The sequence below is a fragment of the Naegleria fowleri genome (assembly GCF_008403515.1).
Source record: "Naegleria fowleri strain ATCC 30894 chromosome Unknown tig2, whole genome shotgun sequence".
In the NCBI taxonomy this organism is placed as follows: domain Eukaryota; phylum Heterolobosea; class Eutetramitea; order Acrasida; family Naegleriidae; genus Naegleria; species Naegleria fowleri.
Genome location: NW_025407934.1, coordinates 591368 through 619112, shown reverse-complemented (window position 1 = coordinate 619112; position 27745 = coordinate 591368). Strand labels below are relative to the sequence as shown.

The 27745-nt window shown below is 36.3% G+C and overlaps 14 protein-coding genes across 14 annotated transcripts; 3 read left to right on the top strand and 11 right to left on the bottom strand.

Annotated features, from left to right (window-relative positions):
- Position 1: 1 nt before the first annotated feature.
- FDP41_000560 (uncharacterized protein) lies at positions 2-5611 on the bottom strand (the record flags this gene model as incomplete). Its single annotated transcript, XM_044709142.1, has 1 exon — positions 2-5611. The coding sequence occupies one exon, from the start codon at positions 5609-5611 to the stop codon at positions 2-4; it is 5610 nt and encodes a 1869-aa protein (XP_044569374.1).
- Positions 5612-5998: 387 nt separating this feature from the next.
- On the top strand, positions 5999-8692 carry FDP41_000559 (uncharacterized protein; the record flags this gene model as incomplete). Its single annotated transcript, XM_044709130.1, has 2 exons — positions 5999-7840; positions 7934-8692. The coding sequence occupies 2 exons, from the start codon at positions 5999-6001 to the stop codon at positions 8690-8692; spliced, it is 2601 nt and encodes an 866-aa protein (XP_044569373.1).
- A 167-nt stretch (positions 8693-8859) lies between these two features.
- Positions 8860-9513, bottom strand: FDP41_000558 (uncharacterized protein; the record flags this gene model as incomplete). Its single annotated transcript, XM_044709119.1, has 1 exon — positions 8860-9513. The coding sequence occupies one exon, from the start codon at positions 9511-9513 to the stop codon at positions 8860-8862; it is 654 nt and encodes a 217-aa protein (XP_044569372.1).
- Positions 9514-9890: 377 nt separating this feature from the next.
- Positions 9891-10400, bottom strand: FDP41_000557 (uncharacterized protein; the record flags this gene model as incomplete). Its single annotated transcript, XM_044709108.1, has 1 exon — positions 9891-10400. One exon carries the CDS (start codon positions 10398-10400, stop codon positions 9891-9893), a length of 510 nt encoding a protein of 169 aa, XP_044569371.1.
- Positions 10401-10536: 136 nt separating this feature from the next.
- FDP41_000556 (uncharacterized protein) lies at positions 10537-11445 on the bottom strand (the record flags this gene model as incomplete). Its single annotated transcript, XM_044709097.1, has 1 exon — positions 10537-11445. One exon carries the CDS (start codon positions 11443-11445, stop codon positions 10537-10539), a length of 909 nt encoding a protein of 302 aa, XP_044569370.1.
- A 76-nt stretch (positions 11446-11521) lies between these two features.
- On the bottom strand, positions 11522-11983 carry FDP41_000555 (uncharacterized protein; the record flags this gene model as incomplete). The annotated part of the gene is made up of 2 exons (XM_044709086.1): positions 11522-11679; positions 11860-11983. 2 exons carry the CDS (start codon positions 11981-11983, stop codon positions 11522-11524), a joined length of 282 nt encoding a protein of 93 aa, XP_044569369.1.
- Positions 11984-12109: 126 nt separating this feature from the next.
- FDP41_000554 (uncharacterized protein) lies at positions 12110-13024 on the bottom strand (the record flags this gene model as incomplete). Its single annotated transcript, XM_044709075.1, has 1 exon — positions 12110-13024. The coding sequence occupies one exon, from the start codon at positions 13022-13024 to the stop codon at positions 12110-12112; it is 915 nt and encodes a 304-aa protein (XP_044569368.1).
- Positions 13025-13697: 673 nt separating this feature from the next.
- FDP41_000553 (uncharacterized protein) lies at positions 13698-14855 on the bottom strand (the record flags this gene model as incomplete). Its single annotated transcript, XM_044709064.1, has 1 exon — positions 13698-14855. The coding sequence occupies one exon, from the start codon at positions 14853-14855 to the stop codon at positions 13698-13700; it is 1158 nt and encodes a 385-aa protein (XP_044569367.1).
- A 55-nt stretch (positions 14856-14910) lies between these two features.
- FDP41_000552 (uncharacterized protein) lies at positions 14911-18009 on the bottom strand (the record flags this gene model as incomplete). The annotated part of the gene is made up of 4 exons (XM_044709053.1): positions 14911-15453; positions 15512-16273; positions 16321-17192; positions 17268-18009. 4 exons carry the CDS (start codon positions 18007-18009, stop codon positions 14911-14913), a joined length of 2919 nt encoding a protein of 972 aa, XP_044569366.1.
- A 320-nt stretch (positions 18010-18329) lies between these two features.
- On the bottom strand, positions 18330-19919 carry FDP41_000551 (uncharacterized protein; the record flags this gene model as incomplete). The annotated part of the gene is made up of 1 exon (XM_044709042.1): positions 18330-19919. One exon carries the CDS (start codon positions 19917-19919, stop codon positions 18330-18332), a length of 1590 nt encoding a protein of 529 aa, XP_044569365.1.
- Positions 19920-20459: 540 nt separating this feature from the next.
- Positions 20460-23104, top strand: FDP41_000550 (uncharacterized protein; the record flags this gene model as incomplete). Its single annotated transcript, XM_044709031.1, has 5 exons — positions 20460-20643; positions 20793-21665; positions 21729-22237; positions 22316-22623; positions 22687-23104. 5 exons carry the CDS (start codon positions 20460-20462, stop codon positions 23102-23104), a joined length of 2292 nt encoding a protein of 763 aa, XP_044569364.1.
- An 828-nt stretch (positions 23105-23932) lies between these two features.
- Positions 23933-24661, bottom strand: FDP41_000549 (uncharacterized protein; the record flags this gene model as incomplete). Its single annotated transcript, XM_044709019.1, has 1 exon — positions 23933-24661. One exon carries the CDS (start codon positions 24659-24661, stop codon positions 23933-23935), a length of 729 nt encoding a protein of 242 aa, XP_044569363.1.
- A 940-nt stretch (positions 24662-25601) lies between these two features.
- Positions 25602-27041, bottom strand: FDP41_000548 (uncharacterized protein; the record flags this gene model as incomplete). Its single annotated transcript, XM_044709008.1, has 1 exon — positions 25602-27041. One exon carries the CDS (start codon positions 27039-27041, stop codon positions 25602-25604), a length of 1440 nt encoding a protein of 479 aa, XP_044569362.1.
- Positions 27042-27381: 340 nt separating this feature from the next.
- Positions 27382-27741, top strand: FDP41_000547 (uncharacterized protein; the record flags this gene model as incomplete). Its single annotated transcript, XM_044708997.1, has 1 exon — positions 27382-27741. The coding sequence occupies one exon, from the start codon at positions 27382-27384 to the stop codon at positions 27739-27741; it is 360 nt and encodes a 119-aa protein (XP_044569361.1).
- Positions 27742-27745: the final 4 nt, after the last annotated feature.

The window sequence follows — 27745 nt, the reverse complement described above, 5'->3', positions numbered from 1 at the left end:
TTTATTTTGAAACAGAACTCACAAAGTTGCTGAGATTAAAATCTTGATATTGTTGTTCTTGATCGTACTCCTCCATATTCTCCAAGACTTGTCCCAAGCCTGACTTTTTGGTTGGCTTCTCCAAAGGTGCACCAGAAGAGGAGGCCTCTCCTCCTCCAGAAAAATTGAATAAATCCACCAATTGCTCTGTGTCCATAGAAGCCAGACTGCTATTTTCAGAGTTAATCACACTCTTGGAAATGTTAAGTTTGAATTTTTGCAATCCCATAATCTTTTCTTCGAGAGTATTCTTTGTGATGAGTCTGTAAACATTCACAACCTTTTTTTGGCCAATTCTGTGAGCTCGGTCCATGGCTTGCAAATCATTACTTGGATTCCAATCGTGCTCCACAAAAATAACAGTGTCTGCTCCTGTGAGATTGAGTCCAAGACCTCCAATTTTTGTTGTCAACAAGAGCACATCAATGGTAGGATCACTATTGAACTTTTGAACAACTTCGTGACGCTTCATGGTCTCCACATCACCGTCCAACCTCATGTACGTGACCGATGGCATATACTTGGCAAATAGCTCATTCTGAATAATGTCAAGCATTTGTTTCATTTGGCAGAAAATCAATACTCTGTGTTGATTCATACTTCCTGACTCAATAGCATTATTTCCTTCAGCAGGAAGCCCAATTCCACAATCATTTAAGAGCTGTTTCAAAGAGAGTAATTTGGGTGATAAATTTACGTCTGTCAACTCCATTCCTTGTTGCTTAATTTCTTGTGTCACAGATTGATACATGGGGTGATCTGGCTCCAAAACCAAACATGGATGGTTACAGAGCTTTCTTAAATACTTGAGTGCTTTGAAGACATGAGAATTTTCAGAAATATCTTTTGGCTTCTTTTCCTCTTGTTGGCTTTGCAACTCTTGAGAAACCTTTGACTTTTCCTTCTTTGCAAAATATTCATACATTTTGGATTGAATAGGTGAAAGTTCACAATAATAGTCCTGAATAATTTTCTCTGGAAGATCATGCAATACATCTTCTTTCACTCTTCTCAAGAGAAATGGTAAAACTTGTCTGTGTAAACTTTGTAAGGCAAGTGTTCCTGCAGCTTGCTCTTTTGAGTTTGCCTTCGCATCTCTGCTTGCTTGGATAGGTTTACTGTATTTTGCATTAAACTCCTTCTCAGTACCAAGAAATCCAGGCATTAAAAAGTCGAAAAGTGACCATAATTCTAACACATTGTTTTGAATGGGAGTACCAGATAAGATGAGTCTGTGATTGGCTTTGATCTGTTTGACAGCTTTGGTAATTTGAGTCTTTTTGTTTTTGATAATATGTCCTTCATCCAAAATGCAATAATTCCAATTGTTTTGTGCAGCAACAATTTCCTTAATGTCATTTCTCAACACGTCATAGGAAAGAATGACAATGTCATACTTGTGAAATTCGGCTCTCCAAGCTCTTCTTTGTGAAACAGAGCCAAGATATTGTAATGCAGTGAGGTCGGGGCAAAATTTGTTAATCTCATAACCCCAGTGACCCAATAAAGTGGGAGGACAAACTACCAGTGAAGGTAAATGAACAAATTCAGGATTTCTTGTTTGTTGATATTGAATCTTTCTCATGTGAATATCACTGTTAATCATACAAATGGTTTGCAAGGTTTTTCCTAGACCCATGTCGTCACAAAGAATGCCATGCAAATTGTACTTATTCAAAAAGGCCAGCCATGAAACTCCATCTTTTTGATATTGTCTAAGCTCTGCATTAATCTTGATTGGAATATCGAAAGGCTCGACCTTAGTGTTATCTAAGAGTTGATCAATAAACTTGTGTTCCTCTTCGAGTTGTTGCTCTAGGCCTTGGAGTGGAGCAGATGATTTTTCAAGGGGCAGCAATTTGATCACAGTTCCGAAACAATTGGAGGCAATCTCTCTTGTCACATCATCTTGATCGCTCATTCTTTTCAATAAAGGAACAGCTAAAAATGCAACAGCTGGAAGTGACTTCATTTCAAGGCGAGAAAGGAAGGAATAAATAGTTAAGGCAGCTCCTCGTCTTGAAGCAACATTGGTTGGATTAGCCAGTAATGGTAATAGCTCCTTCACAAGAACAATAAGAGCATCATGCTCAACATAATAACATATTTCAGAGATTGTCAACGCTGCATGCTTTCTAATGTCAATATCTGGATGAGTGACATAATTTTGAATGATTGCTTTCATTATTTCAACAAGAAGCCCATATAATTTTGAGGTTATTGAAGGGGCAATAGTTCTAAAAATATGGAGAGCATTCACAATGACCTTTTCTTCTGTCAAAGTTGGAGTTGCACTTGGAAGAGAGGGCGCTGCTTTTGGTGCTAGTGTAGATGGGTGAAATTTCTGTAAAATAATGTCAATGGATTGAACCCTTAAGGGCTCCAACTGATCAAAGATCTGTTCCTCGAATATCTTGGCAATTTCACATAGAGTCATAGCTGCTCCTCTTTGAGCAATTAGCAGAGGATCTTCTTTGGATGAAAGGCCATTAACTTGAGAAACAGCATCCTTGATCTCATTAATTTCGTCTTCCTTGATGGCTCCCTTCTTTTTTCTACCCTTCTTTTGTTTCTCTGATTCCTCTTCCACGATAGGTTCTTTTTGATTTTCCTTTTCGAGAGCTTTATGCACGACGAGTTGCTGAGGCATGGTTTTGCAAAGTAACTCCAACACCTTTTTGGTAATTGCTGGATTTGGCGATTTTGTAGTTGCAAAATCTTTGCAAATAAATAAAAGTTTGGCCAAAGATTTGCAAAACAGTTGTTGCAACGTAATGCTTGAACCTTGTGTCTCAATAGAAGGAAGTAAAATGACCATGAGCGGGCTCAGCAGTTCTTTTCCTGCAGAAATATCTCCATTATAAATAATCGCACATGATAATATTGAGAGAGCTCTATTCTTCATGATATTCCAGTTATTGACATAGATATCCGAAGCCGTTTTCACTCGATTCACAATCATTTCAAGTTCTTGAAGCAATGGAGTATTGTCAGCAAGATTTTGTGCATAGTATTCATAATATCTGGAGGTAAGATCTTGGGCAATAGATACTGACATGTTCAAAGCGGGCACTCCTTCTGCGGTCTGAGAGTAAAAAGAAGACACATCCAAGCCAAATCGAGCATAGTAATGCAGAAGAATATTGCACTCTGATACAAAATTAGTGAAATAGTGTTGAATTTCCGTACTCGAGTATGTGTAAACAGTTGTTTGAACAATTTGAAGTAGTAACTGAACGAGTGGCTCTGGAATTGTAAACTTCTTTCCATGCTGTTCTGAATACTGGAAAATATTTTGAAGTAACAATCCAGCAGTCTCTCTGTGAATCGACCAGCTTGATTTCAGCAAGAAATCTAAGGTATTCATTAATTCTGAAAGATTGTTAGGATCTTCGACTGAGGATGCAAATATAGCAATCGCTTTGGATGTTGCCATTCGAAGCTGTGTAAATTCTTCCAATTCTGAAATAGACATTCTCATGGAAAATGTTTGACCATCCATGCTTTGATCTTGCTCTGGTTTGGTTCCATCAAGTTTTCGTTTTAGAGTGTCATGGGTCATTGAGGACCATCTGTTCTGAGTTAGAGTGTTATAAATTTCCTCTGGGAGCGTGAGTAGAGCAATATCAAAATTGTGTCCGATAGGTGTTGACATGAGAGAACACCATGTACCAATATACCTTGAAACGACTGGACATAGCCATTGTTGAGGAACCTTAGAAACCATGACTTGCCACACAGCTAAAGTTTTCTCAATCACACTTTCCTTAGAATCTAGAATCAGATTTTGAAATATCAGTGCTACAAGATGTGATAGAATACTTCCTTTCAAAACCCAAGAGTTTGGAGCAACATTGGTAGCTTGAATTAGTTCCATTATTGTTTCTAATGCGGAAACTCGTACCGAAAGAATGTTATGGCGCATATATGGATATAATCTAGGAACTAAAATGTGGAGCTTTTCCTCGAGAATGATTTTTGATTTTTGTGGTATGGAATAAAGTTTTGCCAAAAGTGTCATGACGCTCGCTGTGGACGACGACAAGTCATCCATTTCAAGGAGCGAATTCCACAAAATGCTAAATATTCCAGTGACATACTGATTGTTTAGTTTCATGACATGCTCTGCTATTGGCACCAAGCAATCAGCAGCTACGGCTTTCACGTCCTCTGCAGAAATGTTGGAAGATCCTGTCTCATCTGATAAGCATTGAATTACTGCAGGAAGAACCATAGGAAAAAGTTCGTCAATTTCATGCGACCTAAGAGCAACTGCGTACTTCAATCCCAACAATGCGTTGTGTCTTACTTTCCATTCATTTTGTGGCTCCATTAGAAGTACCAAATTGGAAACAATAGTCTTAACAGCACTCGTGTTAATATATTTGAAAATCAAACCTAGAATTTGTGCACAAGTTTCAGGAATGGGAGAAATGACCTGATCAGAAAGGAAATCTGTGAATTTATCCAGTGCAAAAAGGCACAATATTCGAATACAGCAGTCTTCCAACCATCTAGCATTCACAACGGATAAATCCTCAGTACAAAATATCGACTTTCCAGCCGATTGAATTTGTTCAGGAACCTTTAAGATTTCCCTTAATCCAATAGCAGCACCATGACGAATCACCCATGAAGAGTTAAACAGGTCTGCCAGGAGTTTATCGGTCAAGTAGTGAAAAGGCCATCGTTCATACTCGACAATGTCACTCGTCATGTCGAGTGTACTCTCAATAACAACCATATTCTCGGCTTGTGGTTGTTCGGTCACAAGAGTTTTCATCTTTTTTGCTTTCCGACTCACATCATCCATAATTTCTTGTTGTTGTTCTTCGGCAAAAGAAGAAGCACTTGCTTGTTGTTGTTGTTTCTTGATGTTTTGCTTTTGAATGAATTTCTCTCTTCGTTCTCGAGCACTTAGGGGTTCATTGCTGGATGCAGCAGCGCCTTCCGACATGGAAACATCTTGATCATTGAGTGATGATGAGGGTTGTTGTTGCTGTTGTTGATAATCACTTGAAAAGATGAGAAGCTCTTCCTTCTCATCTGGTAAATATCCTAGACGACCATACACTTGCCGTTTGTGGAAAGCGAGTCTTTCTTTTGGTTTTAAATGTTTGAGTTTTTGTTCTTCGTCGACCACATTCGAGGCAAACAGTGGTACACCATGCTGCAAGACATGTCGAATATCGAAGGAACGGAAGGAAAACTTTTCATGTTGTAATTGAGTCTCTTCTTGCACCTTTTCTTGGTATCTTGGTGTGGTGATGATGGTTTGCTCTTCTTCCTTCTTGACTTGAAGGGTTGTTGAAGTTGGTAACGTGTACGAGTCGAGTACCCGATCACGATTATAGAGTGGAACGGTCTGAGCAATGGCACTGATGGCTTCACCTGCTGCAGTCCTGGTTTCCCAACTCGGCGAACGAAGCAAATGAGCGACTTTAAACAAAACGGAAGGAATTTCTGCTTGGTGATATTTGGTGGCTTCGGCAATCTGTTTGGCAGCAGCCGAACGAACGGCAAGAGATCCGCTGTCCAACAGATTCAGTAAACGATCCAAACGAGAAGTCATGACTGAGTGGATGGCAACAACAACAGATGGGAGAGAACGGTACGGAAAGTTAGCGGTTGTTGTATGCACAAACAGACCACAAAAGAATACAATTAGATTTCTATGAAGAGTTGTTCGTTTATTTTTTTTGCGGTTGTTGTTTTCCTAAATGAAACACACAACGAAGAAGTTGAGCAAAGTTTACAAAATAAAAGTGCCCAATCAAAATCGGACAGCAAACAGCTGATTGGATGAAAGAAAATTATGCTCACGTGTTTTTTGTTTGAATTGAACAACAACAACAATTATTAAAGATCTCTAATTTGTTCCAAAGGAAGGATTCGATCGAATCGATATTTTGCAAGTCAACAAATCTTTGTGCAACTCGTGAAACGGTATTGTTAAAAAATGCAGCAAAATGATCGAATGCTCTCTTCATCAGGAAGGAATTCCGCCATAAGGGATCAATTAATCAATTCCGATAAACATCATAAAAATCATTATCATCATACTCAACAAGAGGAATCCGCAAAACACATCAACGACCTGAAACAAACCAATATCATTATTTCTAATAATTATGAAGATGAGGAATTATTGAAACGAGTTTTTAGAGTCATTGATGAAAGTAAACAGCAACAAATTCAATCACGCGAGGCTTTGAATAAAATCATGTCAGAGAATGAACATGCATTGGCTATTCAAGTGGAATATTTAACCGATATCCAAAATCAAGTACAGGCAATTGAGAAGCGAGCAGTACAGCTGGGACGATCAATATCAAACACATTTAAATTAGCTGAAGGAGTCAGCCATAAAGTAAGACAATTACACCCAATTCAAGAACGAGTACAGCTTGCTATTGACGCAGTAGAGGCCAGTATTGGAATGAAGAGTTGTGTGGAAGGAGTTGAACAAGCTATCAAAGTTGGAGAATACGAGAAGGCGGTAGATTTTGTGAGCCGTGTTTTGCACATTAATAATGATTCACACCGAAGCAAACTTGTCCATCAATTAAGTCAATCACAACATGGAGATCAACAAGAAAGTGAAGATGAACAGGAACGACGAAATACTCTCTTTAAATCTTCGGAAAAGAAAATCAAAGAAATTGTGATATCAAAACTGAAAGAGGCTCTCAATGATGAGAACGAGCCACAAATCAAGAGATTTTCAAAATTGTTTGCCCCTCTTTGTATTGAAGAAGAAGGCCTCGAGATTTATACAGAGTATTTGACAGATAAGGCAAGACAAGAACTTGATTCATTGGTTCACGACGGGTTGCAAAACATATCTGAGCTGCCAATAGAAATTAACACTATAGAAGATGACATGGAGCGATACATGACAATCAGAAAACAACAACAGAAAGGTTTAACAAGTTTTATCGACATTATTACTCAAACTTTGGATATCATTGTTTCCTATATAGAAGAATATGAGGAATTTGTGACACTTAATTTTGGAGGAGAAAAATGCACAATTTTCCTCATTAACGCCCTTCAAAAAGTATGTGACAAAATGGTAAAAAAGATTCTAGATCATTACGAAACTAAACGAGAATTATCAGAGGTTCTCAAGTTGCTCTCCAAGAAAAACATGCCACCAACAAAAAAGACAGAAAGAGAACGCACCACCTCACCTGTACCTCGCTCTGAAAGCCCAATCACGAACACTAAAAAAATCGCTCCAGATGATCCAAGAGTTTTAGATCTCATCCTTGAGGAAATGGCTGAAATTTGTTCCAACATTGAAGTGTATAGACAATTTGTTCTTTCCAAGTCGTCCACTGTCAAGGTCGACAGCGCACACATCCATGATCCAAAGTACATACTCACAAAAGATCCAATAACATACAGAAAGATTCAGGAAGTAATGAATTATTACATTCCTATCGATGAAGCTTTCATGAAACAGAGCTTTTTAAAAGCTCTGCAGCTCGATGAGACGAGTGATCAAATTGTATCAAAAGCTAATGAGGACTTTTTTGAAAGTGATGAAGAGGAAACTTCAAGCGACGAAGAAGATGACGAAACCACCAAATATTCCTCTGTAATTAACGATGTATTTTTCATATTGAGAAAGAGCTTAAACAGGGCCATAGATTCTCAAAATATTTCTGTGATATGTGCAATCTGTAATCATATCAATGGCATTCTTTGTGGTGAATATTTTGAATTTACCAAAAAAAATTTACATTTAATTTCACTGGAACATACTAACGATAAGGATCGTTTTGTAAAGATATTGGTAAGTGTTAAGAACTTGAGATGTTCAATCCTATTAGTATTTCTCATTGAAATATATATTCATTGATGAAAATTTTCTCATTTCACCCTACAGAAATCTCTGAACAATATTCAAATATCGAGTGAATACATTTTAAAGTTAAAGAAAGAATTCGATAGGAATTATGAGGATCGACTTTTCAAGGAACGTCGAGTAAATCTACCTCAAGAAATGTTTACTCAAGATAGAATGAAACTTAGGAGTTGCTCTTCAGATCTTGTACAGAGCTCAATCTTCTTCTCTGATCAATTAAGAGTATACACAAGAAAAGTAGTCAGCTCGCAAGAATATGCTCTAGGTATTGAGAGAGACATTGACTTTTTGCTCAATAGAGAGTTGAGCCAAAATCCACAGTTTTATATTTTGACAGAGAATCAATTTGCTGCGAAGGAACTTAGCAATTCATTGACTCAAAAATTTATTGTTGACATGGATCGAGTGTTGAATCTCTACAAGAAATATCTTACCAAATTTAATTTTGAGGAGCTTGTGGAGTTGGCTATCGACATTCTTTGCCATAGAATGGAGCATCTGATTTTAAATAGACGATTTAACTATTTTGGTGGAGTACAGGTCGATAAGGATTTGCGAGAATTTATGGAATATTTTGCAACCAAGACAGAGCGACCAGTGAGAAGTAAATTTTCACGGTTGACGCATATTACATATTTATTGAAAATGACAGAGGTTGATGACCTTTTAGAAATCTGGGAATCAGCACAACATTGGGGCTTTTCAGTGAGTGAAATTAAGAATATTCTGGGGTTGCGAGTGGACTTTAGCTTGGATCAAATCAATAACCTGTCCATTTAAAATACATTCTTTTGCTCGTTTTAAATTGTGTTTGAATAGGATGCTGTAACAGATTTCACAGACAATGTTATGTGGAAATTATTATCGCCATCATCTTTCTTCCAATTTTGAATAACAAGTCAACACCATTATCAAAGTAGTACAGTGACATAATAACATATCCATCATTAATAGTGTTGTTGTCTTCGTCCTCGGCCACCTCCTCCGCCCTGGTGATGATGAGGCGGGCCCATTCCTTCTCCTTCCATTGCCACTTGTCGTTCGGCATTGAGTTTTTCTATGAATTTTGCGCCACCATCGTTTTCTGCTTCATTACTCCGAATATCAAACTTGGGATGAGAGAATTTGCAGTTAGGTCCTTTTGCACAAAATCCAGCTAAATAATCAGGACAAGCAATCTTTCTAATATGCTTCAATCTACAATTAGGACCATGTTTGCAAAAACCTTTTTCATACCATGGGCAATTCTTGATCCTATCTTCGGGTTTTATATGCAAGAAAATACACTCAAGATTACTACATTCTCCATATTCGGAAAAGAACCAACATTCTGGCATCTTTCCAGCCTTGTATTGATGAAGAAATTCGCATCCATCTCCTTTTTTACAGAGACCTCGGAGCCAGTGTTTGCAAACAACTTCCTTTTCCTTTGATGTTTGTCGTTGTATGTGTTTATACTGGCAATCTTTTCCTTTTCTACATTGTCCTTTGAGATAGAATTTACACACATTTTGATCTTTGGCCATCTCCGCTTCATCGGCCAAATCAATCTGTTTCTCGAAATTAAATTTGAGATCCAAACAGTCTTCCAAACGAATCATTTTTTTTAAATTCGAATTTGAATTTAAAATTTGTAAAATAATTTTTCATAATTATTTTCCAATTTTATTTCATCGCACAGAGTATATGGTACATCGATGGAGGAATGGAATTCGAATGGATCCGTCATACGCTTGTACTTTCCTGTGGAAGCACCAACTATGTCTTGGCTTTACCGAGTTCATAAAAGGTGGATTCTATCTAGAAACGATAAAAGAGGTTATGATTAGGTTGGAGCATTGAGGAAGAATTAATTGGAACTTGTTTTATTAAGACTGAATTACGAGGCATTTTGAGAATTAATGCAAAGTCCATGATAGTGACGACTTAGAAGATGGCGATAATAATTTCTTCAACCAATAAATTTGCTGAATATCTACTATGCATTCACATCAGCTGTATGTGGAGGAGCATGTTCAATCGCTCCATACGGAGTGGTAAACACCATAATGACCGTAATAATAGGTATGAACACACTATTGTACAAACTTTTCATCAACCAATCTCCATCTTGGTGGTTGGGTTTGTTTGTCTTTTGAGAGAAGGTGTCCATCATTTCCAAAATTCCACAACCCACATGAAAGATCATGGTGAGAATGGCAATGGACACTAAATATTCAAATGTATTTCCCATCAATAAACAATACAATCCTAATCCACCGAGAGCAAAATGTGCACATCCAACTTGTTTCTGAAATTTACTTTCATCGGGAGTTTGAATTTTCTTCTTTTGTCCGAATATCAGTTTAACTCCACGAACCATGGAAACCACTCCAATATGAATGACGAAAAAGTAGAGTTTAAATGCAGTCATGAAAGAGAAGGGTCGAAACATTAAGTAGTGCAAGCACGCAGCAATGAAGGTGACGGCTATGAATATAGGCTTCATTTTTCTTTGTATTGGGTGCATGCCGTAATGTTTCTTCTTGTGACACCTCGAACTATTAATGAAAGAATTCCAAATTTGGACTTTCCTGAAATTGAAGTCAATTAATTTGTTTTTTTTGTTTTGATAAATACCCACCTCATCGATCGTGTGGAATTCTCATATTCGTGATCAACCTGAAGATTGCTTTGAAAATTTTCAAAAATCCCTCAAACACTTGTTTAAGCCTGTCCGAGAGTTTCCACTGCGTGAAAAATTGATTACTGTTGTTGTTGTTATAAAAGCGTGTTGAGGAAGAGGTACTTCTTCCTCTTCTCTCTTGAAGTGTATATCTGTCAATCCTATTTGCAATATCCTCTGCCAGTGTTCGATCGTAGTACTCTTCAGAATGGTTGGTACCACTTGTGCCTTCTTCGAGACCAGCGGCAGAAAAAAGCATCTTCCTAAATGTAATGATCGAATCCACAATATTTCTAATGAATGATTCATGTCGAGAATAAATTGCACTCTCTTGATTGTAATGACTGTAGTTGTAATATCTTGCTTCCAATGGATTTGAAAGAGCTCGTTCATTCATCACATAGGATGGATTTTTTGACATTTTGCTTCTCCATTCGTTGGCATAATGCATGGATGTTTTAAATAATTTCGTATTTTCGAACCAATGAAATAATTTGTTCATGATTTGAGTGGTAAATCTTTCGGCAATGAGCCGTCGTTGAACATCGTTGAGTCTGTATCTATCTTGATGGTTCAATGGATGATGATGCATGGAATTGTAGTTGTTATAATTATTATTATTATTGAATGAATGATTCATTTGTCTCAATGGATGATGAGACAAGTCATCATTAAGCGATGCTTCATTTTCCATTATGAAAGGATTTCTTCTTGGGTTTTCAACAATGGAAACCCATTCTCCTCGATCCCGATCTGAATGTTCAATATTAGCACCCAACTCTCTGAATCGAATGGCGCTTCGGAATGATCCATCATCATTATCTTTCGGAAAGGAAGCATCGAGTCTGTATTCCTCTCCTTCATTCATTTTTTTGTTTGTTGAGCGACCTGTGTGACAACCAAATCTCTTGTTGTTGTTGCATTGATGAGTTTGAATTTGGTTTTTATTGTTGAAAAGTTGTGGTAGGTTGTGATGAAGAGGTATGAACAGGAAGGAAATCAGCTAAAAATCGATGCCATCCTTTCAGAATGGTCTGAGTAAAGGATAAATTTTCGTAATGCATGTAATAGACCACTTTGCGAACAAAGAATTGCCCAAAAGCTAATTCCATTAATTTCATATAATTTAAACAATAAGTTATTCAATTTCCGAAGATTAAAAAAACGAAATTTGGATTCCAATCATTGTTCCGCATCAACATCATTAAAAGATGATTTAGAAATTCCGAACCATTCCATCATCATTGATTTCAATCCAATGACAAATTCCGAAAAAACATACCCATACACATTCCGCTGATTGCAGGTTCCACAATGGCTCTCCAACTAAATCCACCAAGTTTTTTCAATGTATTTAAAAGAGATGGTTGCGGCTTGTCTTGGGCTGTTTGTGGCTTGTTAGACATTTTTTCTTAAATTGAACTCTCGACAATTCGATTTTGTTCAATCTATTTTACTCACCATTTCAAAAGGATCTTCTTTGTCATTACAAAACTCATCAAGTCCATCGATGTTGTGCGCCATTTCATTGTTTATTTAAACTTTTTGACAAAGGATGCAACTTTTTTCATGTAGGGTAGCAATGAAGTGACATAGGCCAGTTGCTTTGAAACTTGCTCATCAGCTCCCAGTTTCTGGCTCGAATACTCCACCAGCTCAATGGCCATAGACATTGGATCCAGTGAATTTTTGATAATAATACTTGAAAACTCATTCACCACTTGTTGCTTTTGTTCCTTGCTTAGAAAGTTTCCATACACCACAGCCTCAAACACTAAATTCATGGTTTGATAAACAACATATTTAAACATTAATTCTACATAGGAGAAAAAGGGTATTAAATTCAATAGCTTGGAGAGTCCACTCTTTTCAATATTCATATGATGTAAGGGATGATCCTGATTTTGAAAAACGTCCTTAAAGGAGAGTAAAAGCTTTCTTTCGTTTTCGTTATCAATCCGAGCTTGCTCTGTTTTTGCATCACCTTCATTGTGGTCTGATACTTGTTCTTGATGCTGTGAAGCATGTTGGAGAGTCGTTAAGGCTTTTTCTTTTGCTTCACTTTCCAATTTTGTAATATTAATTGTTTTCAAATAATGAATTAAATCATTGATGTATTGAATCACATTGGCGTTCATGACAGCATCGGTTGTGGAAGAAACTGTGTCTTTGACTGTGGAGAGAACACCACTCGTAATTCCTCCAATCCATGATGATGACGATCCCGCTGAAGAAGAAGAAGTACTCGTTGTGGTGTTCTTACCTGTTACTTCTTCCTTTGAAGGATCCGTTGAAGATGCTTGCTTTTCCGATGTGTTTTTTGCATTCTCATTGCTGTTGTTAGATGATGATGGTTTGCCACCCCAAAACGAAATAAAATCCCTTCGGAACAATGATGATTGATATTCACGTCGTTGTGGATCAACACAATGATGATGGTGAAGCATGGAGGTGTTATCCATCCATCGCAAATACTCGAGGCCACCAAAAGGCTTCCGAAAAAAGAGACCTTTACTCCTGAGGGACACAACAATAACTCGAGAGCGCATAATATTGATAGATGTTTGGGCAATCACAATTTTTTGATGGAATTTATATTCACTCATACAAATCTTCCAGTAAAACTCAGAGGAAACAACTTTCTAACAAATTGATTGACTCATTTCTGAAATTCAAGCCTTCTGATGTTGATTGTATGATTACGTTCATTTTCTGGAATCGCATAAAGTGACAAGTTCTTGTTGCCTCTTTTATGGCATGTAAATGAGAATGAAAACGTTGACTTCATAGGTTGAGAAGGAGCTTAAAATTGATTTCTTTCAATGATTGTTCTCCATGTTGAGAAGACCAAAATTCTTGAAATTAAGCTGAATACTTAGAATACTCCTGTCAACAATTACTTTGGTACAAGTCCTATCTTGGCTAAATAACTATTCGCTGCAGGTTAGATAAAACCCTCAACCAATTAACTAATGTCTAAGATATATATATCGACCTTACTACGTTGGGACATTAGTTAATTGGTTATTGAATTTGTTGAGTTGGAATCAAAACCAACAAGAGAAATTATTTGAAACCATCTTGGCCACTATTGTTTTTGTGAGAGAGTGAAATACTGTATTATTTCGATGGGATTTGTACCTTTGTTGAGGATGAAGGTGGATAAAGTATTGTTGTGATTCTACCAAAGGTCCACATCACTTTAAAGGACTCTTCTTGTGTTGGTGGAGAAAGAATTTTGTGCTCGAATAACCATTGTTGCCATTCAGATATTCGAAAAGCAGAACACAGAACAGCATTCTGTGAAATTGAATGAATGAGAGAGGATCTTTCGTAATCTCCAATCACTACACCAAGTTTAGCATTATTTCTACTCACTGTGACAAGTTGTTGAAGTGTATTGTCATCCAAATAAGGTCGAAGAGTTTCCTGCAAGATTAAGGTCACATCCATCTTTTGAGAGTTCAATAGTGAAATGAGATCCTTCTCTGAGGTGACGAATGTACAATGAACATTCATGGAACGAGCGTTCTCAATCAGCATTTGTTCAATTTTTTTCTGCTCCTCATTGATATCTTGTACCTGATCATTGTTATTGGAAATATTGTGTTGTTGAAGGAGCACAAGTTCAATAGATGTAAATTTGTTCATGACATGTACGTGCTCTTTCTGAAATAATTGTTTCAACAGAGATAAGCATTCCGTGCAAGTAGATCCAATCATTACCAAAGAGAAATTTAAAAGCTCTGAAATTTGCAAAATTATAGAGGACATGATCACATGTTTTAATCCCTCTTGAATCAATGAAATATCTGCACCCAAGTAATAATTTAAATCATCCGCGCTATTTTTCTCACTACTGAATGGATTTGCGAGCAAGTCTGAATTATTGTTGTTGCGACGTTGCTGTTTCTTTAACATCCACACTGATTTTAAATAAAAGCATAAACTTGTGGATAGGATGCAAGAAATGATCATCATCCAAAAAAGAGTATTCACTCCACACGCCAATAACAAGATAATTATTCCTCTCATCCATGGATTGTGTAAAGCTAATGAAATGATTCTTTTCAGGTACATGAATGGAAGGATAGCTTTTTCTCCTTGTTCCTTGATCGGATCATAGCGATGTTTCAATTTAAAAGATTTAGCTTTCATCGTGGAATAATCATCATGGCTCATAGAAAAGTAGTAAAATAAATAAAGGATCGAGAGTATGAGTGAGAAAAAATAGAAATTCAAGGCAAGAGAATTTCTAACAAGTTGCCAAAAGATCATTTTTTTTAAATTTGGAATCTTCAATGTCAAGTGCCAAAAACCAATCATTCCGGCTTTACTTGGTTTGAGTCTCTCCTTTCAGAATTTGAGAAAGGGTATCCTGAATGACTCTAAAGGAAGGTCTTTCATCTTGATCACCCAACCAACACTTCTTCATGAGCTCAATGAAGGACTGAATACTTCTCGCTAAAAACTCTGGATCAATAATTCTCTCATTCACTAGCTCCAAATTAGCTTCCATCCAGTCTCCAATAGAATCAAGAGCCTTAGAGAATGGTATTTTTGGTCTATATCCTTCAACAATCTTCGATGGAAGAACACTGTAATGATTGTATTGTTCTTTCACTTCACCAACTTTTTCAGAGGATGAATATGGCTCTGTTTCGAAAAATAGTTCATACATTAACATGGAAAAACTGTACACATCACACTTTTCAGAATACCTTTCACCTTTGAAAATAAGAGGATCTGAATAAAGAACAGTACCAATTTGCATGGTGAGAATATTGTCTTCCCTTAAATGAGTACTCAAACCAAAATCAGCAATTTTAGGTTTGATGGAAGTTAGAACTTTTCCATATTTGATGTCATCACAAAGCTAATGATGGAATGTTGATATTCAATAATATTTCAACTTGCCCATAATCTGTACTTACCATTATTATTGATGGCTTAATGTTTCTGTGAAGAATTGGAGGTTGGAATTCATGCAAATAAGTCATTGCACAAGCAATGTCATGTAAAATTTGAATCTTCACTTGTGTTGGTAAATAAAATGAATTTTTTCGAAGATCTTCAATGAGTGAGTCTAAACTATAATCAAACAGCTCAGTGACCAAAAATTGGTCTGTTTTCGTAAAACATAGTCCCCAAAAACGTAAGATGTTTGGATGTCTCACTCTACTCAAAATGGAAGCCTCCCTTTCAAGCGATTTATCCAACAGTAACTCTTGACTCTCACCCATATAATCCACAGATTCGTTTAACTGAACTTTTTTCACGGCAACAATTGTTCCTTTCCAATTTCCTTGAAGAACGGTTTTTCCTGAGGTGCTAACAATTTCTCGTTCAATAGTAAGCTGATCAAATGGAATGATCCATGTATTGAGATCAATTGCCCTCTCAGTAATTTGGAGGCCTTCGTATTCGAGCAATTTTTGTTCCAACTCTTGCTCTGCTTGTTCTTTTTTTTTAAGCTTTGTTAGTCTGTTATTGATAGATCTATAGAAATATAAGCCTAGAAATGTGGAAAAACTTCCAAGAAAAACAACTAATAAAAAGCTAACCACGCTAATAATTACAATAAATTGAACATAAAAATATGTTTCACAGTAAGTTCCCAAATAGTAGGCTTCACAGCCACATGAACCATCAAGTCTGCAAGTACCGTGACCATTACATAAATTTTCTCCATCACGCTAACCAATAATTTGAATAAACCAAAAACTTTGAATACGAAACTTACCTCTCTACAGACCAATTTTTGGTTGCAACTGTAGTCATATAATGTTGAAGGAGGGTGAGTATTCAAGTAAAGAATAAACACCAACTCGTTTTGCAGCTTTGAGGACCTAATGTAATACCGATTATTCACTATTACTAAAGGATTCTGGGTTGTTCCTTTTACAATCAAATATCTCCTCTTTTCATATAAAATGGAGAATTTCAAATCGAGAGGGTTTTCACACTGAATTTGTAGCTTACTTGAGTCAATCAGAGAACCAGTTTTTGTGTCAAAAACCTCCAGGTAAAATAGGGCAGTGTCTTTTGAAATTGGAAGCGTCCTTTTGCTAATAAAATAGGCACTAGTGATGATAGGATCATCACCCACGTAAGAGGTTTTGACGCAGGTTGGTGTTTTTCCTTTTTCATAAGTAACAATTACGTAGTTTCCTACAAAAGAGGCATTATTGTACAGTATGAAACCATTTACAGTACCAGTATTTGATGTTTTAGTAAACCCTAAAGCTCCTGATACAAATGCCAACAATATAAAGGTCTGTTTTTTGGAATCATAAAAAAATTTTCTCAAAGTAATCATAGGATTTGTGACGTTATCAGTAGGATACGTTCTTAATGTAAACATTTCTTGAAAGATTCCTTGCTCTGTCACTGACATAACGGCCACAGCAGAGTAAAGACTACTAATTTTGTAGTAAGGGCGTTTTCCGTCTCCATAGTATCTTTGAGTAATAAAATTATCTAAAGCTGTGTCAAATGTTTTTAATTCTCCTGTGCCAAGAAAGTTAAAAGCTACCATTAGAGGATCTTGATTAGGTTGCGTCACAGAAGAGACCATAATGTTATGCATCTCGAAGAAATCTTTGTCATCATAGGCTAGATTTTGAAATCAAAAATATGCAAGGTTGATAATAGTCAATTAAATTAATAAAATTCACAATAGAAACTTACCAATCTTTACATTCCACTTGGATGCACCATCTCTGTAAAAAGTGGCCATCACAGATGATTCAAGATGTAAATTTTCCTTACTCGAGTCATATAAAGAATTGGTCTTTCTAATACTCTTTGCTCCATAGACAACAAATCCATTATCTGTGTGATTAAAATTGGTGTCAAATCTATCTATAGAACCTTCCATAACAATATTCACCTCCTTGCTAGTGTTGAGCGTCTCAAATCTTGGTTCTTCGTCTGTGTCTCCTTTAATTTGATAGAATTGTTTAGAGTAAATACCTTTGTCGTTTTTGACATTGCAAACAATGATGATTTCGTCATTATTAGTAACATAAGCAAAAGGTCGACCATAGTAAAAATCAATTGATTGCCTGGCAGCCCATGTAACTCTTTGCTCCTCTAAATTATATTTTCCTAAAACGATGGTTCTTGTAATTGCTTTTGATGGCTCTAATGTGTTAAAAACGTGGGAGCAGTCAATTTTCATGAACCCATACTGATTCACAACAGTGAGAAAGTAAAAAGACATTGTCGAGCTGCGTTTGGATGGTAAATACATAAATTCGTTTAAACTGGAATTCACAAATTTTGCAGTAATGATCTTGTGAATGCCAAACAATGAAAGCTGTGGAGGGGAATCCACAAAAAGATTTGAATAATCTATATCATCGGAACCATCATCTGATGTTGATTTTGGTGTTGCCTGTGTTTGATGATAATTATTCCACCAATCCATTCGGGGCCACGATGAGGATGAAGTGCTGAAAGAAAATTTTGTACATTGCACCACCTCTAGCTCATTATGCGTTATTAAAATTATAGCACATAGAAAAATAATTATTATGGAGAGTTGATTGCGTATGTTGGAGTAGCCTTGTTTGGTTTTTATCCGCTCGGGTTTCGTGGTGTTCTGAGAGATTGTTAGTGCTGATGATGATGGATGCATTTTTAATTATTTGAATTTGTCATCCCTTGAGAGGTCAAGATAATTTCGAGTTGAAAAATTACTGTTGCAACAGCATTCAATACGAAACCAATGTTTCAAAATATTTACATTTAGGGACCATTTGGACATGTTCCATGCGTGTTATGAGTTAAGAAAATTCGCATATGAGTATTATCTTCGACAAAATCATGATCAATGGACCAACCATTCTCAGAAAGAGCTTGTACGAAATTGTCAAAATTCAAGGACTCAGAGGTCGTGTTGTTGTCCGTCAATAATTGAGTCGCTCTAAACATTCCTCTAAATACATCAATTGTTTGTGCATTGTGTGCAAATAGAATATGAATACGATTTCCTTCTTCAATAATAGTGTATCTTGAGTGAAAAATTTCTTCATAATTACTCTTATTCATTAACTGTTCAATCTTTTCAATATTGGTGTTGATTTTAACTTTTTGAAATTTCTCAAAGAAAGGGAAAACAAACTTTTCCATTAGTGATATTTGAGTGGGATTTAGAATTCTTCCATCTTTAAGGTACTGGGAACAAACGAGGACAAATCTTTGCTTGTTCAAAACTTTCAGTCGAACGATTGAGGCAGCTTTGTAGAGAGAAAATAGCTGCAAGACAGAGAGCACACAAAATACAGGAAATACTTTGACAAAGCTAAATTGAGCCAATGAGACTGCAGAACTATACAAAATACCCAAAGTAGTTCCAATAAGCGAGCTTGCCAAAGCCTGACTTGTAGCTTTGGCAGTCACATCTGCAAGATTATCAGATTTGGCAAATGACTGATTCATTGCGGCCCTCGTGGCGCTGGCCGAAAAGCAACTCACATTTTTGCCAATATTTGCAATGCTAGCTTGTGCAATAAACCAACTTGGTCCTGTCAATGGTGTTGTTACTTCCAAAAGCGCACTTGCAACGAGTGCATATTCTCCAGTCATTCTCCAAAATTTTGGATCTGCGTCAAAGTTTGTATTGACCTTGCTCGCAAATAATATTCCTCCAAGCTGACCTAATCCATCCTTAATGACCCATGCCAACGCTCCTCCAAGAACAGCCAATGCAAAACTACTGGATGTAGTCGCAATTTGTGACGTAATTCCAGCAGCATGAAGTAATGATTGCATGGACAGTACTCCAGAAAAACTGCCAGTAATATATTGTAAAGCTTGCCATTTACAATAATGTAAATATCCATCATTTACGGATTCTGGAAAATTCTTTGGTAAAAACACACGTAGTGCTCGTCGTCTCCAATTATTTAAAAGAAATTTAAATTTTGAAGATGAATTGGTTGATGATGAGAGGATGATGTTATCCAATCTACTGACATCTAGCGACCTATTATTTTCACTATCATTACTGGCATCAGTAGTTAATTGATGAATTTCCTCTGTATTTAATTTTCGTAGCAATCGACGATGAAGAATTGTTTCCTTTTTTAAATGTTCATCCTTATCGGATTGTTTCAAAAACCATGAAGTATGTTGCTTGACAAGATATTCTTCTGCTTTTTTCTCACCATTATTATGATCACCATTTTCATTGACATTTCCTGAAAACCTCCTCCGATCATGATCTTTCTTACTATTTACAGAATTACAATGGAGAGGACCTCTCCGACATAAATTCCTTCCTATAGAAATGGCAGCATGACGCTGCTTCAAAAATCCTCTTTGAAATTTAATCATTTTTTGTGTTGATTTGAACAACAATTAACTCGAGAGAGAGTTTAAAGACATCAATTGATGAACAGAGTCAGTAACAATAGGTAAATTAGAAGAAAGTATTGCGAGTGTATGAGAAATGCATTTCTCATTAAAAGCTAATCACTAGAGATTACCAGTCCCTTTGGGAATTGGCTTGATCAAGCGAAGGCGCAAGGAAAATGATGTTTTGTAAACTTCTGTGCTATTGCTGGATTTTTTTTCTCCAAGAATTCTTTTGATTGGTCGGAGAGCCAAACATCATTTTCCAGAGGTAATTTGTAGTGATATGAGAGAAACACTTTTGCAACCTATATGGCAAGCCAATTGTTCCTAACGAGTCATTGAGATTCAAAATGGTTCAATGGACCGACATTTTCGTGAAAAGAAACTCGGAGCCCCATTGGATTCTTTGATTTTCAAGTGCGGAGCTGCTGCTGCTGCTAATCGATTGCAACTCCACACGACTCATCTCTAACAACATTTGAAGCTTCACCAATCCACTGTAATTCAACAGGAAAAAAAATGAGTGAATATTCGGCCTTTGCCGAGTCTTTGAGCGTTTCGGAGGATGCTGCAACCAGCAACACGCTGGAACCAGCAATGAAGGAGAGCGAAAAAGTCATGCAGCAAGAGGAGAATCCTGAGGTTACAAACAGCAGTATCGATGCAGTGGAGAAAGAAACTACGGTGGAAAACAAGCTTGGAGGTATGTTTGGTGAAAATGATCATGATGATCAGTGTTTATGATGATGTAAATGATGAATGCCAAATAACGATCAACGTCTCAATGAATTCTAATGATGATCTCACAAAATATTCTCTATTATTTAACACAAATGGATGAAACCGATGCAGATAAGGAAGTAGATGTATTCGTAAAACAAGTTACCGAAATGCCAGCTGCAACTGAGGCATCATCATCAACCACCGAGCAGCAACCAAAAGACTCAACCGAGCAATCGCAATTTATTGTTCCTGAATTAAAAGGATTGAAAACAATAACCAGTTCTGCCAAATCATATCCCCCAATCACTCAACAAACTGTACCTATGAAAGATAACTCAAGAATTAGAAGAAAGAATGGTCATGCCGATGCCTTAGTGTTAAAAAGATTTGAAGACATTTCGACATTGTATGATGCATTCAAAAAAGCTGTTGAAAAATATGGGGATAGACCTTGCTTTGGCGACAGAAAAAGAGATCCAACAGATCCAAGTAAGCTCTTAATGGAATATGAATTTATCACTTTCAAGCAAGTGGATGAAATGGCAAGCAATCTTGCTTCTGGCTTGAGACATTTAGGAACGGAGCCAAATCAACATCTTGCAATTTATAGCAAAAACAGAAAGGAATGGCAGATTTCTGTTGAAGCTTGCAACAAGCAATCGCTTGTCAGTCTTGCCCTGTATGATACATTGGGAGAGGAATCTTCTGCATTCATAATGAACCATGGAGAGGTTGTTGTTTTGTGCTGTTCTGGAGAAGTCATGCCTAATGTTATGAAATTGGCTCCAAAATCGAAAATGCTAAAGCATATTATTTGTTTTGATTATGTCACAGAAGAACAAACAAACACTTTGGAAAAGAATGGAATCAAACTTTACACTTTCCAACAAGTTTTAGAGATGGGAAAGAATAACCCATGTGCAGATGTTCCACCCTCACCACAATCCATTGCCTGTCTCAATTACACGTCAGGAACCACCGGATTGCCAAAAGGTGTTATAAGTAAGTATTTCTCTCAAGCTATGAAAAATGCATTTCTCATACACACTTTATTCTTTTAACTAGTTACGCACTTCAATTTTATTGCTGCAAGCGCTGGTATCACCCACAATATTATTGATCTCAACGAAAATGACTGTGTCATTAGTTATTTACCTCTTGCTCACATTTTGGAGAGAATGGTTGAGATTATTTTCCTTCAACATGGTGCCAGCATTGGTTTCTGGTCAGGCAACATTAAGACGTTAAAAGATGACTTGGCTGCTTTGAAACCCACCGCATTCCCTGCTGTTCCTCGAGTTCTTGACAAGTTATATGATGGTATTAAGGAAAAGATCTCAAAGGAGTCAAAGCTCAAACAATGGGCTCTCAATAAGGCCATTAAATCGAAAGAGGAAGGAATGATTTCTGGAAAGTCAACACCAATTGCTGATATTGTTTTGGGAGTTGTACGAAAGAATTTTGGAGGCCGTATTCGATTTGTACTCAGTGGTGGAGCTCCCATTCGTCCAGAAGTTCAAGCTTACATGAGAGTGATCTTTGGATGCAACTTGGTTCAAGGATATGGCTTAACGGTAGGTTTAATGATTGAATAATACTGTTGTGATAACAATTGTCCCAATCTGACGGAAACTGTGTATCTGATACTTTAGGAAACATGTGCTGCATCAACAATTCAACTTGCCTACGACTACAGTGAGGGGCACATTGGATGTATTGTACCCTCTGTGGAAATTAAGTTAGATGATGTTGAGGAAATGAATTACACAGTTGAGAAGAACAATAGCGGAGAGATTTGTGTGAGAGGACCATCAGTGAGCATGGGTTATTACAAGGATCCTGAAAAGACAAAAGAGGCCTGGGATGAAGAAGGCTGGTTCCACACAGGAGATATTGGTCGTTACAATGAGAATGGTACAATCACAATTATTGATAGAAAGAAGAACATTTTCAAATTAAGGTAAGTTTTGCAGCATGTCTGTTCTGAACAAAGTGAAACGACTACTGTGAAACATACAAACAGTCAAGGAGAGTACATTGCTGCTGAAAATATTGAACAAAAATTGGCTCAAACCAAATACATTAATGGAATTTGGGTTTATGGTGACTCTTTCAAGAGTTGCTTGGTTGGATTTGTTGTTGGTAATATTCCACAATTACAACAATATGCAAAAGAACATGGAAAGCAAGAGTTGGCTGATAAGATTGAAGAATTGTGCGAAGATGCTGATATCAACAAGATGGTTTTAGCAGAACTTACAAACACAGCGAAACAACACAAGCTCAAAGGTTTCGAAATGGTGAAAGCAATCAAAATTTTACCCAAAGAATTTGACCAGTATGGATGCATGACTCCAACCATGAAACTCGTTAGAAACAAAATGAAAGAATTATTCCAAACAGATATTGACAAACTCTACGAAACAGTTCCTGATGCTTAATATTCAACAGAACACTGAAAATTAAATGAATTAGAGAGCTTATATGGAACAAAATGAGTCTACGATTTTGTTTCGATTGAAATTAAAAATTGATTTCATTTCATTTTTGCACGGGTGGACAACTCGAGCGTATTTTTTCGTGAACACCTCAAGCTACGACTTTTCGCTGGGAATTTTAATAACACAACGATCATAGGATGATTTTATGATGGTTTCAATCCATCAAAACCTGCCAATGCAATTGGTTGTTTCTGACACATAAAGGAAACACCACATCACTATTGGTGCGTCAATATGTTGAATTGGCATTACAAGAGCCATGGTAGCTACTTCTTAAAAATTTGTCACGTCCATGGAGGACTGGAATTGTGACTGAGTTGAAGACAACCATTCCCCCTCATCACAATCACATGATCGACACCATCTCTCTCTCTCAAACAGTCATTACATACTTTCAAGCCACAATCCTTGCATGGAGTTAGTGATAAACAAGGCTTGTGGCATGAATTGCACAGCAATGTTGGCATGTTTGGATGGCAGATCTTACAAAGGCCGTCATAGTAACATTTGCAACATGTTGAATTTTGACATTGAAGGCATTTAGAAACGGCATTGGTTAGTCTGTGACAACATTTGCAATGATAAACTATGAATATCGAACATCGTTGACATTCTCCATTGTAAGAACATCGCTCACAAACAATATCAGAACAACAGGAACACAATATTAGTTCCGTGTAGTTGGAACAAACTTGGCACTGTCTCCGTTTGTAAATTTCTGAATTGCACCCACAAGTTGCATCACATATTCTTCCAAGCTTGGCACAATTACAATTCAAACATTCCTTTTTTACATCTACATCCAACTTTCTTCTTTGCTTTGTGTTCATCATCATTATTGTCATTAATTTTCTCTCTTTTCCTTTTAAGTTGGTTGGTATTGAAGCACTCGATAGCTTTCAATGCATCGTCGAGATTACCATAAAACTTGATCAAAATATTAAGCAATCCAATAACATCATAAAATGCACAATGTGAATTGTTGACATTTCCTAAATTAAAGTGTTCAATTAATACATCCTCAGCAAAAACTGGTTTAGATTTCCCTTTCTTTGTCATTTTCCGAGGAAGACAATTGTGTAAAGTCGATTCTGATTTCATTAATCGGAGAGAATCAACAAAGACAATATTGTCATGATTAAATTCAGAAAACTTTCCGAAAAATTCTTTGGCAAAAACTTTAAAATCCAAACGGTCTCCATTATGAGCTATTAAGTAAGTTTTTCCTTGAGAGTTATTGTTTAAAAATTGGATAATATCATTCACATGCCCTTCAATAGGCAATTTTGATCTTAAACTATTCAAGTTAAGTCCTGTAATTGATTGTGCTTGGTTAGAAATCACTTTTCCAGGATTAATTAAGCCATACAAAACAGCTCCAGTCAAAACGTCCACAAAACAATATTCCGTAATTTTTGGTGGATCATCATTCTTCCATAATCCAGTCGTTTCAAAATCAAAAAATACATATTTGTTTTGAGGTGAAGTTTCTGACATTTGAGTTGAATCTTCTGAAATAGAGTCGATGGTGGCGATATTTGATGTTGAAATATTTTCTGCTTGTGATTGCTTCTCGTTAGATGGAACAAATAATCCTTTTTCTGAATTAAATGTAATAACTGATTCTTTTGGTAATTCAGGTTCTGTTCGAATTCTAATTTGCTTAAAGGTATTGGTTACCTATTTGGTTGCTATTTCCTCAACAATACCCTCAACATGTTGGCCAAATTGGCGAGATTTGAGTGAAGTAATAATTGTGTTGTACAGTGTATCTTTGCATTGCTGAGGTGAATAATTGTGACATTGTAAGTGCTTAATGAATGATCGTTGTCGGACCATTATTTGATTACATTCAGGGCAGCTGAGAAAAATATTGTTCATAATAGTTCCATCATCCGCGACTGGTGCTTGTTTACATAAATACTCTCGTATCAGCATTACATTTTTATGTGGAAGAAAATCTTGAGTGACATCGAGCACATATTCATACATCTCTTCAGAAATAGTTTGATCTTTCTCTAACAAAGTGTCCTCATCGTCTTCTTGAAGAATGTGTTTCTTTACATAGTGTTTTCGATGTAATTCAGAATAGTCTAAGCTTACGTTACAATTTCCATAACACTTTGTGGTTGATTGTTGATTGACATTAATTGGAGAATTTTTTGCCAATTTCGTCTTCAAAGCAATCCATACGGCTCGATAGATCCCACAATAATCTCGAAAATTAGGGTATCGTATTTTTCCTCGAATTTAGGAAAAAAATGTTCAACAATTAATGTCGAAATTCCACAAGCCTTAATTTGAGTATGGTTTCCATATTTTTCAAAAAGAGAACGAAGTGAAGTCATAGTCATCACAATATGAGAATACAATTCGTCACTAATGATGTTAGAATTTGCATCTTTCCATTCCTTAAGTGTTGTCAGTACAGATTCAATTAATTGTTTTTTCTCATTCCAGTTTGAACATCGTTCATCGTTGCATATTGATAATTACCAGCTAATCCATCAATACAACCTCCAACCACTTCTAAAACATAATCTCCATAAGAAGTTCGTTTGAATTGATCTCTAATTTCTGTCATTTTCTTTGTAGTAAATTCATAATGGTTTGATTTGTGACCACCAAAACAAATAGGAAAAGACATCTCACCGTCAATAGTTGTTGCAAAAAACTGGCACACATGACTAGCAATATCGTCTGGTGTAATTTCTCTTTTTGCGTTATATATATCTTCAAAAGACTTTTCATTGCAATTTGTGAATCCAATTACTTTTCCAGTACTTTTCATCACACATAATCCTCCTCTAATCTCTATTTCATCATATGAAATTATGATCTTATTACTAATATTATTCAATGCCATGGCTTTAACAATATCTTTCAAATCACTGTCGACAAGGTTACCAAAAGACAAGTCTGGAAGATAGCTCTTAATTGTTGAGATAGATGGAAGTAATAGATTAAGCTTATCTAATGCGTTTTCAGATGTTATAGTTTCACCGGGAGAATTTCCTTTCAAAATATTCCACAAACAAGAACCACCATAAAATCGAAGTAATAAACACCAATGAATGATACACTCTTTGTATCGAAAACCGTTAACATTTTTCGACGAAACCAAATTTTGCAAAGTATTTTCTAATAATTGATAAAAGAACTGGGTTTCATGTAACTTTCCTTCCTCTAGCGCAATCGAGAGAAGTTCTATCAAATAATGTTTTTGATCTTTTTCTTCAATTAATTCTTCGAAATTCTTAATTGTAGTATCTCGTCGAGAGATTTTTGCCTTCAATGATTTGATGACATTTTTGTATTCTTGTGTTCTTGCAGCGAGGTGAGCTGTTTTGGTATTTTGGTTTTCAATTGTTCGCTGATAATGGCGTAATTTTGTTTCATAGCATTCATAACATTTTTCACAAACTCCATATTTGTTGAGATTGCAATTATTGCAGTCTACACTAAAAAAACAAAATTCGCCATGATGATTGAAATTCACACTTCCGAAGCTGTGGCCATTGTGTGATATGATTCCCGATACTGTTAATAAATGGCTCACTTTTTCGAAAGAGATGCCTTTACATCGCGTATTACCTTCTTTGCAATTACTACAGCACTTGTTGTCGGAATGTTTGCATTGACCGAATTTATCGGTAACGATTGAAATGATATCTTTCACTCCTTTTGGTTGTTTTTGAATTTCAATGGTAACAGGGTTGCTGATGTGGTGGGTGTTTTTAAAATTATTGATATTGTTGTAATGTGTATTGCATAGCAAAGGTGTTGCATTGGACTTTTCTGTTCCGAGTATGGTGATATTTGTTGGCACGGTTCGCAAAGCGTTCTTGGAGCAAAGGCAGCAACGTCTTCGTTTCATTTTTCTTTTCGAAAAAATTTCTTCGGAGTAATTATAATCTATTAATTCAGTTTGAATGTTGCTTTTCTCTTTTTTGTCATTAGAAGATGTGTGTTGTTTTGTGGAGCTCTGACTTGATGATTGAGTGATTTGGGAGAGCAGACTTGCTGAATCGGAAGCGGAAGGTCGTGGTGTATTTTTTTTAATTTTGCTTTCTGAACATCTTCAGATTTTCGATTTCATTTCATTTCTTAAGAAACTTATAAACACGAAAACACATTTTCGATTTCATTTCATTTTATTTCTTTCAACGATTATTAGCTCTCTTTTGTTTTGAAAAAATCAAAAAAATTTTAAAAAAATGCTTTCTTCGATCATCAAGGAACACAATCAAAAACAACAAAAAGTCAGAGAGGAGAATGACAAACGGAGACAACAAACTAAAGAGAGTTTACAAGCTGTGAGCAATGAATTGATCAATCAGACCAACTCCGACGTCATCAAAGTTTTTCAAAATCAACAAGTTATCGAAAATGAAGCAAAACATCTCCATGCTCAGGTTGAACGATTTAACAAACAAACAACACAATGGATACAAACATTTCAACAATTAAATCACTGTTTAAAAGAACTCGGAGATGTAGAGAATTGGGCTAACCATATCAATAATGATATCAAATATATTGTGAATAATATTGAAAAGCACAAATCGACGCCGTAATTAC